The sequence below is a fragment of the Corylus avellana genome, chromosome ca9 (genome assembly GCF_901000735.1).
Source record: "Corylus avellana chromosome ca9, CavTom2PMs-1.0".
NCBI lineage: Eukaryota > Viridiplantae > Streptophyta > Magnoliopsida > Fagales > Betulaceae > Corylus > Corylus avellana.
In genome coordinates, this window is record NC_081549.1 from 18,965,931 (window position 1) to 18,977,931 (window position 12,001).

Genomic DNA, 12,001 nt, shown 5'->3' on the forward strand with positions numbered 1-12,001 from the left:
TAATGAGAATCACTCACTCCTAATTAGTGTTAACCACTTTAAATTTTACTAATGTCTTGGTGGAGTTAGGTCAGGCTGTATAGGGTTGACTGCTGCTAACCGCTTAAGACGGTGCGGTTAGTGGTTTTAAGGTTTGGAAAAAATGTTAACTACTAACCATATATATAACGTCGTTTTTTTTTTCCTCCTCTTTTTTCCTTTTAAAAAGCGTTAATAACCGCTAACTACCAATTAACCACCTAGGCGGTTGCGATTAGCTCGTAACCGCATTTTCACCACTAAAGTTATATCTCAATTGGTTTTAAGAGAGCGTGTGTGGTTCTTCACCATCTAAGCCCCCTCTAAAGCAATTTTTAGCAGGTAGGTGTTACTTATATGATAATGCTAACGTAGAATAGCTACAGTTGGTTGCATTTCGATACCCTTTTTTAATTAAAAAAAAAAAAAGTAAACAAAAGAAAATGTAAATGCTATTAAAATATCAAAATTATTGTTTTGGCATTCTTATTGTATTTTATAATTTTATCATTTATAATTTTTTAAATCTGTATTATTGCTTTTTAATTTCATTTTTATAAATTTATTTTTATCCACATTAATTAGTAGTTATCATTTTTATAACGTGATAAAATATAATACATATTAAGTTAATAAAATTGAAATATATCATTGTGAATAATCTTAATTATTTAATTTAAAAACAGTGGTTAGAATTATTTAAAGAATAGTATATGATATAGAATACCTTAGAAATTGTAGATGATCTTAATTCGTCCTCTAGATCTATTTGAATATATTTTCTTTCTTGTGGTATGCACCATAAAATATTTATTTCTTCGACCAGATTTTTATAAAAATTATTCTTTATTTAATTTTATTTAATTTTGGAAAATAATAAATGCACAACTTAAACTCAACTTTGGTCCAACTTTTCACTTAAGTTAAAAAAAAAAAAAAAAAAACAAAACAAAAAAAAACTGTCTGTGGAGGAGAGAGAGAGCCTTAAACTAGAGAGAGAGAAAAGTTTGATTTAGAAGTTGGGCCAAGTTAAATTTAAGTTGTGACTGTATCACATCTCTTTTATTTATTTTTATGTGTGATATGCACTACAAAATCCTTATTTATACACTTGTTCGTTAATGTATTCATTATCACATAAGATGTAGCCATGTCTACTCTATATAGACAAGTAATATTTTTATATATATATTTTGAATACTCGTCTCTCATCAGTAGTATTAATCTTAAATTAAAAATAATAGATATGATGTTAAATGTGATATTAATGAACAATGTATATACAAGACATGAATAAAAGTCAAAAGATATGCATGCAAAGTATATAAATTGCACTGCTTTTATTAATAATAGGCCTTAGATAATAGGTTGAGGGAGTGATCAATTGAATTCCATGTGTTGTGCACAGTGATGGAATTAAAAAAAAAAATGATTGAAAATATAGAAAAACATAATTAACTATATAAATAAATAATTGAACAAAATTGCAATTATATATTTTATACAAGTTTAAAGGATATGCTGGTAGATTCGCTAAATCTATCTCGACACGAACTCGTTTATGATTCGACCGAAGCTCAACAGGATCATTATTCTCCAAACGGTAACTACAATTACATATTTCATACAAATTATATATATATATATATATATATATATATATATATATATATAGAGAGAGAGAGAGAGAGAGAGAGAGAGAGAGTAAAGTGAGTCGGTGGCGCTTGTCATTTTCGTCATCATCTTGCAAATGGCTCAGACACACAATCTCCCGCTTCCAGCGCCAACATGTTTTGTTTTTTCTTTTGATTATCTTTTTCTTTTTCTTTTTTTCTGTTTGGTTCCTAAGAAATAGTTGAAAGCTTAGCAATTAATGTTAATTTTCAACAAGTTTTATTACTTTTATATACTTTTCATACTTGCTTTTCTTCAGATATTCTTGTGGATCCAATATTATTTTGTTTCTGAAAACGACATGCATGCATGGCGTTCTCATTTCTTGCCATCAATGTACTTTCAAATAAATAATAAATAAATAAATAAATCCTGTACCAATTTCGATTCTTTTAAGCTTCAAGTGGGTTATTCTTTTTCTCTCTTAAAAAAGAAAAAGAAAAAATAAAAAACAAAAGAACAAGAAGGCTAAAAGAAGGGCACTTGTCATGCACCTTTCGTCACCTTCCTAATTAACTCCACTTATGGTTGATTGGATGAATATTATTGATTATTATAAATTAGGAAGAAATAATTAAAAACAATTGCTATTTTGTACAATCATGTTAGTGCGTGTCTTCAACCATTTTGATTATAGAAATGAAATTTTATCACAAAGTCTTATAAATCAAATTATTCCCACTCCCTATAACGTTCACAACCCTATCTTTAATTGCTAAACATGACAGGACAAAACTCTCTTTCTCTTAAATCTATAAATATAGTATATAACATTACTCTAAGTTTTTTTGCATAAAAACTTGTGAGCATGGTATAGAAAAGAGTAATATTATATACCATATGAGTGCCGCGTAAACTATCATAACGACACGTGTTAATAAATTGTAAAACAGCTGTATGTCTAGCATTATTCTTCTTTTTATTAGTTCCTAGGTTAGTTTTCACTTGTTCACACTCTTATCATCAAGTTTATCTATAATTTAGGGTTTGTGTTTTGGGATAATTGCAAATATTATCTTTGGACTTTTGTGTAGGTGTCAACTGATCCCGAATCACCACCGGTGGCGATAGTTTAATGGTCTCAAGAAAATCCCATGAAATTGGGTATGTACTAGGGCGTAGGTTTAATTATTCGCAATGGAAAATCACTCATACAAGCTTATTAATATTAGTCACCTTTAGTTCAACGGATGTCTTGATGAAGTTGGGTCAAGTTATAGCCCAATTGGTATTAAGGGAGCGAATGCAGTTCTCACTGCGTAAGCCCCTTGTAAGCAATTCTTAACAAGTACTCAGGTAGATATTACGATGATTACGTCTAGGTAGAGTAGCAACAGTTGGTTGCCCACTCATACCCTTTTTAATTAAATAAAAAAATTGATCCCAAATCAAATGTTATGTACTTAAAATTGAGACTTGTAAATTGTTCAAATTAAAAAAAGAAAATGCACGAATTAAATTAACATCTAGGGTGATATTTGTAATTTTTCATCAATTTTTATTTTATTTTATTTTATTTAGATTCCTAGTACACGAAAAAAAAAAATCATATATTTTATTCTCCGTTGTTTTTCTTTTGTGGGCGAAACGAATAAAGCATACATGCAGAGCATCATCATTTTAAAGTCCTATATTTTTATTTTATTTTGCTTCATGTCACTGTTATGGGAGCCCTTACTCTTGTTTCTTTCTTTTTTTTAGCTCACACCCTTTTTATATTTGAAAGTTTGGTACCCATAAAGAAAGAAAAATAATAATAATAATAAAAAATAATAAAAAGTTCAAGCCTAAAAGCTGATTTTTTTTTAAAAAAAAGAAAATTTTATATAAAACACACAACATCAGCCAATGTAAAATAAGTGTGAAGAATAATATTACTAAAAAATTTATGTAAAATGCCTTAAGTAGCATACGATTTTTATTACAACTTTTTACAAATTTACATGGTAACTCCGATAACATGAGTGTCATGCAAATAGGTTGTCATGTCATATTATAAAAAATTTATAATAAAAGTTGTGGTACTAATTTTATGAAGAATTATTATTTATTTTAATTAATGAAAAATTTACTATAATCTCTACAACAGCTCATTCGTCACTTATGCTTTATATATATATATATATATATATACCTTTTTCTTTTCTTTTTTGAAAAAGAATAAAGAGAGACAGGAAAGACAGTTAAGTTGGTTAAAACGGCAACCTAAGACCATTGAAGTTGAACAACTTCATAGATTAAAATTAAATTTTAGAAATTTAATGATAAATATTAAAAAATAATAATAATAATAATTAATTATTGACATAGCACCCTATACTGTTAAATCGTTAAATCCTGTTCAAGAAAAGGAGAGTGGAAGCCAGTAAAGGTTCCGAGAAGCAAGGGCGATATATGGAATGCTCTCCTGCTTTGGCGTCTCTTCACACCAATGTCTGTATTCTTAACCAACAAACAAAACCGACACTGCCTTCTTTGGTTTCTAGCCATGGCTTTGGACAAGCACAAGCACCTTCGTTGTGCCACGCGATTCTCCCCCCACAGGTATAATCTTCTTTCTCTGTGGGTCATCTTTTGTTTCTTTTTTTCCTGTAAATTTTCATTATTTGCAGAAATTAAAACAACCCAAACGAAAAAAAAAAAAAAAAAAAAAAGAGGAAGAAATAAAGGAGTTTGCTCTGATTTTACTCCAACAGTTTGATGTATTTTCCCAGAGAATTTAATGGGTTCATATTAATTTTCCTACCTTTTGTTTCTTCAACCAAACATAGAAATTCATTAAATAAAATGCTTTAAATGGTCTTCCTTCTTATCCCCATTCATTCTCATAGCTAAGATCTTTTGCTGGCTAATGCATAATTTTCCTTGTTCTTGTCAAATAGAAAATAAAATTAAGAGGTGAATTTTGTAAGCAATGGGAAAGCACTTTCGAGACAAACGCTGTGCGTTTCCTTCGGAGAGTAGTCATCCTGGATGTACGTGGAATATACTTCATGTTATCAAGTATCATCACTGGCGTTATGCTAAGAGAAGATATTCAAACAGAAGGTGTGCAGGTGGTAGCCATGTCGCTGGTAAGCAACCTTTTTTTTATGTGAAAAATTCTCTTGCTCTAGCAAGGCATGCTAATTTGGCGTCTATTATATTTATATTTGATCCTTCAATGATATTATAAGTCTTCCATTTATATACTCTTTAGACATCATATAGGAATCTTCTTGCTACACCCGAAATATTTAATTGACATGCGATGAATTACGGAAACCGGGTTTAACTTAGAACCTATGTTCTTGTACCATTTTAAATCATCTATTATTTCAAAAGTTTAAACTATAGGAAACGATAAATTTAATCATTTTAGTGCCACCCATGATTTCTAAATTTTGTAAGACAGTTCAGTGGACTCGATTCTTATGTAATTAGATGAGTTTTGATGTGCACAATGTCCTAGGTGGAATTATCACTCACTGCAGGACCTCTTTGACGATAACTGATATATAAGATAGATTGATTTCCCAAGTTATATATGTTAATAACCTATTTTCTGCTTTTGTAGGAGATATAAATCTATTGGATGATACAAATGCCTTCAGTGATGATCAAATTGAAGAACAGAATGGTGCTGAGATGGGCTACTGTGTTGTAAGTTGACGCAAAAGGACTTTTGATGGCATGCATTTGTAGTTTTTCCTAAAGCATAAAAAAATGGCAGTTTTGGTTCTCTTTGGTCCTTCTGGATCAAAGAGATTGAATTTAATTTAGTGAAGTTAATGTCTGATTTGAAATGCATCAGATTGGAGGAAAGATGACACAGTCCACGCCAGCACCAAAAAATTCTGTTAGAGCCCGAATAAAAGCAATGATTTCTGACGAAATATCCAAAAAGAAGGGAAAACATCACCGAAGTTCAAGCTGTCCTGTTCGATCACAGTTAGTTCGAAGGAATTCCATTCATCATTTGGAACCTTCAGATTCGGTTCCCCTTGCTGATTTTGTATTAGACAATAGAAGTCCTACAAGCCAAAATCATGAATACTCTCCCGCTATCAGCACATGGGATTCGCTGCCTCTGGAATGCTGTGAGGATTCAGTTGCCAGCGAGAAAAGTTATGAAGAGTGTGAGTTTCAGGAGCAACCAACAGAGAACCGCACACTTGTTGAGGAAAAGTTGGACAACACAAAGCAAGATATGTCGGAGCAGAAGTTGATACATGCAAAGGAACTCACTAGAGATGCTTCGCTCCATACAAAGGAGCTTCTGAATCCTCTTGACATGATCAATGTAAACAAGAATTTATTATTAAAAATGGGATTGAGTAAGTCTGGATCATTTCCTTTACCCGGCTCATCAGGCAGAAGAGGTTCTGGGGCTAGCAAACTGAAACGCATGCAGGAGGGGATTGGGTTTCATGCAAAGGAAAAAGGAAAGTTCCAATTTGGTAGTCAATCACATAAGGCAGTTGAGTTCAGATACTCGGGAGATTTTACTAACCAGTCAATGCCATCAAAAGCGGATTATGAAGTAGATGGAATGTTAAATTCAAGCCATAAAACAGCTGACATGCATGAGAATAAAATGGCTATCAAGCGTTTCAAGGATCTTAAACAGAAGATAAGGCATGTGATTAAGGAAAGCAGAAAAGAGAGGCATCGGATTGCTATGGATGCTATCCTTCACAAAATTCCTCACGGCCGTGGGTTTTCTAATGAATGGAAGAAAGAGATTTTCAATCAACTGAAGGACTCTGCAATAAATAGACAAGGCAAAGCTAGTCCTGAAAGTAGTTATGAGATTGATCATTCTGTTGCTCGAATGCGCCACATGAGAAGAACATCATCTCTCAACGAGTCGCTGGACAGATATTGTCAGCTGTACGAGACTAGTTTCAACAGAGAAGCCAAACACACAACCTCTGGGAGATCAAAAACAGAAGAGGCATCTTTGCCTTCAGGAAGTGCCCCAAAATCCCTGACAAGGGTTCACTCTTTACCTGAACTCAAATCTTTTATCTATCAGAGTGAGGACTCTTCTGATGTTTTTTCTTCAGGAATGATGACTAGGACTGTTGTGGATGTCTCTGTAAGCAAAGGAAGCAGTTTTGATGAACAGGAAAATCTAGACCTTCCTCTAGATTCAGAAGATCGGTTGCAGTTAGATATTCTTGTAGAAAGTAAAAATCAAGAAAACTTGCTTGGAGCTGGTGAAACTGATTTGGTTCTGGGAGATGAGGTTGGATCACCATCATCAATTGCAAACAGCAAGGCAAATGCGGGTTTAATTGTTGACGATTTTGGCAACTCGGAAGCAAGGGAAATCACTTCTCAAAATGAGGACATTGAAGAGGATATTGGGCCCTCAAAGGAATCCATTGCTGAATTGGAAGAACACATTCCAGTTTCTCAGACTGACTCCTATTCCCTGAAGGACACGACCAGCCCTGTACACATTTCCATAGCAGAAGGTATTCCCATCAATCAATTATTTCTTTACATTGTGGTACATCATCCCAAATCTACCCCAAGTGCATGTAATTGCTCTCTCTCTCTCTCTCTCTCTCAAATTTGCAATTTAGATTGGTTAGCAATTTGGATTGGTTAGGTATACAGGAGAATAGCATGATTTTCTTCATTTTTGAAGTGGATTATTTGTTTTAACATCTTAAATTCTATAGAAAAGCATAAGTTGGGATTCTATAGAAAAGCATAAGTTGGGTTAGTATTTCAAGATTATTATCTTTTTTACTACATACATTTGGATTATCTTATCATGTTAGCAAAGGTATTGCCTTTGGCCTGAAAGATTCAGGACTTCGAATATTTTGAATACTTACTGATTTATGGGTTTGCTAGTCTTCAAACTTTAGCTTTCAAAACATCAAGTTTTGATTTTCATATATGGAAGTACAGTTTGGATTCAATCATATAGCTAATAAGAATCCAGTCCCTGCAACCTTCACCAACTTGTGTGCAACTTTCCAGGTTATGAAATCCCGCATTTTCAAGTGGATGCAAAAGAGAGAGCTGAATTTGATTACGTGAGAGATGTACTGGAGCTATCCGGGTTCAGTGGGAATGAGTCCCTTGGAACATGGCATTCTGATGAGCTGGCTGTTGATCCTTATGTTTATGAGGAAGTGGAGGACTGCTGGGAAAATGAAGAAGGTGATAATTGCAGTCACTTGCTTTTGTTTGATCTAATCAATGAGGTCCTGATGGAGATATATGGGAGGTCATGCAGCTACTGCCCCATTCCCTTGTCTTCCCTCTCCCACATCCGCCCAATGCCAGCAGGACATCATGTTCTCCAGGAAGTGTGGGCACTTATAAGCTGGTACATGAGCTTGAGACCAGAGGGTAACCAGTCAGAGGATTATGTTGTGAGCAAAGATTTAGCAAAGAGTGATGGGTGGATGAATCTCCAATTTGAGACTGAGTGTGTGGGGCTGGAGCTGGATGACTTGATTTTTGACGATCTTTTAGAGGAAGTTTTCTGGACCTGATGGCTGGAACAGGTGCATGAAAAGAATCGGGAAAAATATGAGGGAGAAAGAAATTCATTGTTGCATTAGTACATATATATACTGTACAGTTAGCGAGCACAAGTTATTCTGTATTCCTTTGGCTACGGCTCTGAATACAAGCAAACTAATATGAGTGGATGGCAGAATTGTAGTCATCTTCCAAAATCACAGAGTTGAAGAGCAAGACTTGATTCATGCCTTTTATTCAAGAGGTTGTTACTCTTTTATAGCAGAATGAGAAGTGGTGTGGGGAGGGGGTGGGGGGTGGTGGGAACAAAAAACAAAAGGGTATCTTTTACAAAATTTTGTATAGGAAGCTTCAGGTGTTTGCTTTTGTTTAAAGCAGCTTTAATTATTGATTTCAACTTGCACCCATGCTTTATATTATACTTCTATTTTGTTAATAAGGTTGAGATGTTCTTTGTCTTCTATTGGTGGTGTTGATTCTACATTCATTTACTCTAACCCCAAAAGAAACCCTCTAAAGGCATCGAAAGAGTACATGCTGGTTATGTTAATGTTTTTGTCCACGTCATTTTGGTACACATTTCTTAGTATTCCTAACATTTCTCTTATGCTTCGTTTGTTTGTTTCTTTAATTGTCATTGGAAATGAAAATTGAAAGACTTTTTATTATAATGTTGGTAGTTGTATACCAACTTGCAAAAAATAATAATAGTATTCTTTAATTCGTTTGAATCCCATTAAATTAGTAATGTCGAATAATGTCTTCAGCAAAATCGATATTTTTCCAAACAAGTACATTGCGTTACGAGGACGTAGATATTACGTATTTATATAATTTTATCATTTCAAACGTCAACAAGGCCCGTCTAGCTCAGTTGGTAGAGCGCAAGGCTCTTAACCTTGTGGTCGTGGGTTCGAGCCCCACGGTGGGCGCCTAATTTTTTGGCGTTTAGGAGTTGACATCTAATTATGATTTTATGATTTTTTCTAATTCAATAGAATTAAATGCATTATTCTAGAGTTCCCATATCTAATTATGATTTTTTCTAATTCAATAGCATTAAATGCATTATTCTAGAGTTCTCATTTGATTTTCACGTTGAATTTTTTTTTAAAAAAAAAAAATTGCTTAAGAATTTCTTAAAAAGATTGTATTAAAAATCGGGTTAAATAACTTATTCATGCTTGTGATTTAACTTCTTTATATTTTTTATTCTTAGTCTTAAGGTTTACTTTTTATCACAGGAGGTTCCTCTGATTTGCCTAAAGACAGATATGGTTTCTCCATCAAAATTCAGTCTAAAATTTGGCGGAACACCATGTTAGCACCAATTACAGTTTGTTACGTATCTATATAATTAATTAATTAAAAAATAAAATTTAAAACATTAAAAAAATTATATTTAATTAATTTTATATATATATATATATATATATATATATATTTGAGACGTCGATGGCGGGCAATGGAAGCGTGGTGTACCAGTGCAGGTAATCAGAGGTGTTGGTTCAGAGGATTTCTGAGTACATAGAGGCCGACCAGTGCATTCAAGCATGTACGTGGGGCTTACACTAACATGATTGGTATTTCATCTGATGCCCTTCTTGAGCCACAATTCACCGCCACTGTCATTAATTATTGGATTTTCGTACATGAGGTGAAAACTGATAAGGCCGAAACCCGCCCCGTCCCGACCCGCGCCCGCCCTTAAGCTCAACCATGCTACTTTAGCATCATTTCCCTTATGGTCCCACCATAATTTTTTCATCATAGAATTAATATCCTTGCATAAGGTCTTGGGTAGTTGAAACATACTCATTGTATACGTGGGAATTGCCTGTACCACCGTCTTTAATAGGACTTCCTTTCAAGCTTGAAATAAAAACTTTTCTTTCCATCCATTAATCTGCCCCCAAATTCTCTCCTTAATACTAGTGAATGAGCTTACTTGTGATCTACCAATGAGTGTCGGCAGCCCTAGATAATGCTTATATCAATTAATACCCGCAACAGATACAACGTGAGCCTTTGTCTCATGTCAGATGTTTTTGCTAAAAAAAAAAAAAAATGGAAGTTTTCTCTCTGTTTAGTTTTTGTTCCGAAGCTTTCTCATAGAGCGTCGAAATCTCTTGGATTTGGATCCATTCGAAGATGATCGCCCTACAAAATAGCAAATTGTTATTCACGAAAAACAGGCGGTTTATTCGCGTGCCCCCGAGCAATAGAGAGACCGGTATATTAACTAGTTAGTATATATACAAACATTTTAATATTAGTTTTTTTGTTCTCAATATATTGATTTTTTTTTAAGTATACAGATATTCCTTTTTAATGGTATTACTATATTAACTATTAACTTGATTTTTTTTTTGTCAAACAAAAAAAAAAATTACTTTAAAGTTAATAATTAATATAAACAGTTGGATTATTTTCTATTTAATCTGAATCGGTGGTGAAGGTAAAATGGGATCAGCAGGCCACCTCCTGCTCCACATATTATATGGTGTTTTAAATAACCATGAGCTCACTCTTATGGATCTGATCCAATAATTTAAGTTCACTCTTGAAATTGATTAACATAACTAACGCTCTGCATATTATCCGCATATTAACGGATAATAATTTGAAGAAAAAAAAATCAGAATCTTTAAAGTTGATAGTTGAATGGGAAGTCGCGCGGTGCGGGGAAAAACAAACTAAAGTTTCGTTAAAGAAGCTTTGGGGTTTGAAGGGTTTTCAAGTTTTTGCTGACGATCGACAACCTTAAAGGAGATGAGTTTTCAAGAGTCTTTCCATCTTCTTTGAACCGACTATCAGTGATCTTTCCCATATTTTATCTTGAGCTATTTCTCACATTTTGTTGGGGAATGGAGATCACCGTCCGACTTCCGCTCCTTCAACAATTTTCTCAAATTTTTCTAAATCAATTTTTATTACACTTTCTTGCACTATTTTCTCTTATATCCACCAACCGTGGGGATGAAGAGGACGACGCCACGGCAGTGCCGGAGTGCTGCCTGGTGTGCCTGAGCATGATGGAGAATGAAGAGATCATGGTAAGGTTGCTTCCAAACTGTAACCATGTTTTTCATGCAGAGTGGATCGATTTGTGGTTGGGTTTGCACTCCAAGTGTCCTGTTTGTCGAACCGAGGCTATGCCCCGCCGGCGCCGGTTCGTGGTGGTGCAGTCCAAATTATCTCTGGATTGTAATTCATGTTAATTTACGTGTTTATCTTATTATCAGACCCTTGCATTGTTGAGATGCTAATTAATCTTTCTGATTAATCGAAGATATTATATATATATCTAAAGTGTAATTAAGCTGATCATTAATGTACTTTTTTACTATTGTGTAAGCTTAATTAGTCTTTTTCTAAATTTTCTGTTTTGTTTTATATCATACAAATATTTGTTTTTTTAAAAAGGCCCTTTTGACAACGATGCTTAACAGAGAGAGATACATAAAAACACGTTAAACAAACAGACATGTTTAACACACAGTTGGAAAGCTTAAACCCCAAAGTCTGGCTTGGAAGGTGGGGTTTTGACAACAATGGTGTGGGACTGTGGTCTGTGACTCTGTGTGGGGTGGGGTAACTTGTCCCGAAAGTTGGAGAATTTGATGTGTCATTATTCGTGTCGTACAAGGATAATGGTCCTAGAATTCTGTATTCCTATTAATTAATTAACAACAGCTAGATGGTCCCAGCAGCCTCTCCTGTGAAGAAGAGATTAACACAGTTTGTTTCCATGAATCTAATTCCACACTTCTGTAGTGATATGGCACGTTTTATTTTGTAGAGTAATGTTATATATATA

The 12,001-nt window shown here is 33.9% G+C and overlaps 2 protein-coding genes and 1 non-coding gene across 3 annotated transcripts; all 3 read left to right on the forward strand.

Annotated features, from left to right (window-relative positions):
- Positions 1-4,086: 4,086 nt before the first annotated feature.
- Positions 4,087-5,257, forward strand: LOC132162417 (uncharacterized). The gene is made up of 3 exons (XM_059572650.1): positions 4,087-4,236; positions 4,575-4,766; positions 5,249-5,257. Exons 1-3 carry the CDS (start codon positions 4,087-4,089, stop codon positions 5,255-5,257), a joined length of 351 nt encoding a protein of 116 aa, XP_059428633.1.
- Positions 5,258-5,308: 51 nt separating this feature from the next.
- On the forward strand, positions 5,309-8,442 carry LOC132161945 (protein TRM32). Its single transcript, XM_059572170.1, has 3 exons — positions 5,309-5,334; positions 5,486-7,154; positions 7,672-8,442. The coding sequence occupies exons 1-3, from the start codon at positions 5,320-5,322 to the stop codon at positions 8,190-8,192; spliced, it is 2,205 nt and encodes a 734-aa protein (XP_059428153.1). The 5' UTR covers positions 5,309-5,319; the 3' UTR covers positions 8,193-8,442.
- A 598-nt stretch (positions 8,443-9,040) lies between these two features.
- On the forward strand, positions 9,041-9,113 carry TRNAK-CUU (transfer RNA lysine (anticodon CUU)). The gene has a single exon. It is a non-coding gene; the product is annotated as a tRNA-Lys (tRNA).
- The last annotated feature ends 2,888 nt before the right edge of the window (positions 9,114-12,001 follow it).